The sequence below is a fragment of the Corvus brachyrhynchos genome, unplaced genomic scaffold (genome assembly GCF_000691975.1).
Source record: "Corvus brachyrhynchos isolate BGI_N302 unplaced genomic scaffold, ASM69197v1 scaffold182, whole genome shotgun sequence".
Classification (NCBI taxonomy): domain Eukaryota; kingdom Metazoa; phylum Chordata; class Aves; order Passeriformes; family Corvidae; genus Corvus; species Corvus brachyrhynchos.
Window position 1 is genome coordinate 352,638 of NW_008236807.1, and position 487 is coordinate 353,124.

A 487-nucleotide genomic window follows, 5' to 3' on the forward strand; every position below is an offset into this window, starting at 1 on the left:
ATTGGGAATGGCTGGCTGGGAGGGTGGGGAGGGGCTGGAATGGAATTCCCAGAGCAGCTGGGGCTGCCCCTGGATCCCTGGCAGTGCCCAAGGCCAGGCTGGACATTGGGGCTTGGAGCAGCCGGGGACAGTGGGAGGTGTCCCTGCCCATAGGGCTGGAACTGGATGATCTTTCAGTTTCCTTCCAAGCCAAACCATCCCATGATTCCAAGATCCCCCCGTTTCCCATCTCCAGCTCCCACAAGTCGCTCTCCACTCCCCTTTTCCCCGGGAGGTCTCAGGGAGCTCTCCCAGCCCCACGTACCCCCAGATAACATGAAGAGGTTCTCGAAGCCCCTCTCACACATGGTGGTGGCCGCCTGGCTCGCCAAGCGCTCGTCGTTGTCGTACACGATGATGATTTTTCCATGGGCATTTTTCTGCCATGGGAATTGTTAAGGAGTCACTGAACTGCAGAGGATATTGATGCATTTTAGAAAGAAAAAGA

At 56.7% G+C, this 487-nt stretch overlaps 1 protein-coding gene across 1 annotated transcript in view; it reads right to left on the minus strand.

Moving 5' to 3' along the window:
* Positions 1-487, minus strand: part of CEP41 (centrosomal protein 41) — a gene marked incomplete at its 5' end in the record, with an annotated part of 10,564 nt that overhangs the window by 2,527 nt on the left and 7,550 nt on the right. The window contains one exon of the mRNA XM_017727971.1: positions 305-419. Within this exon, the coding sequence (XP_017583460.1) occupies positions 305-419 (115 nt within the window). The remainder of the gene's footprint in view (positions 1-304; positions 420-487) is intronic.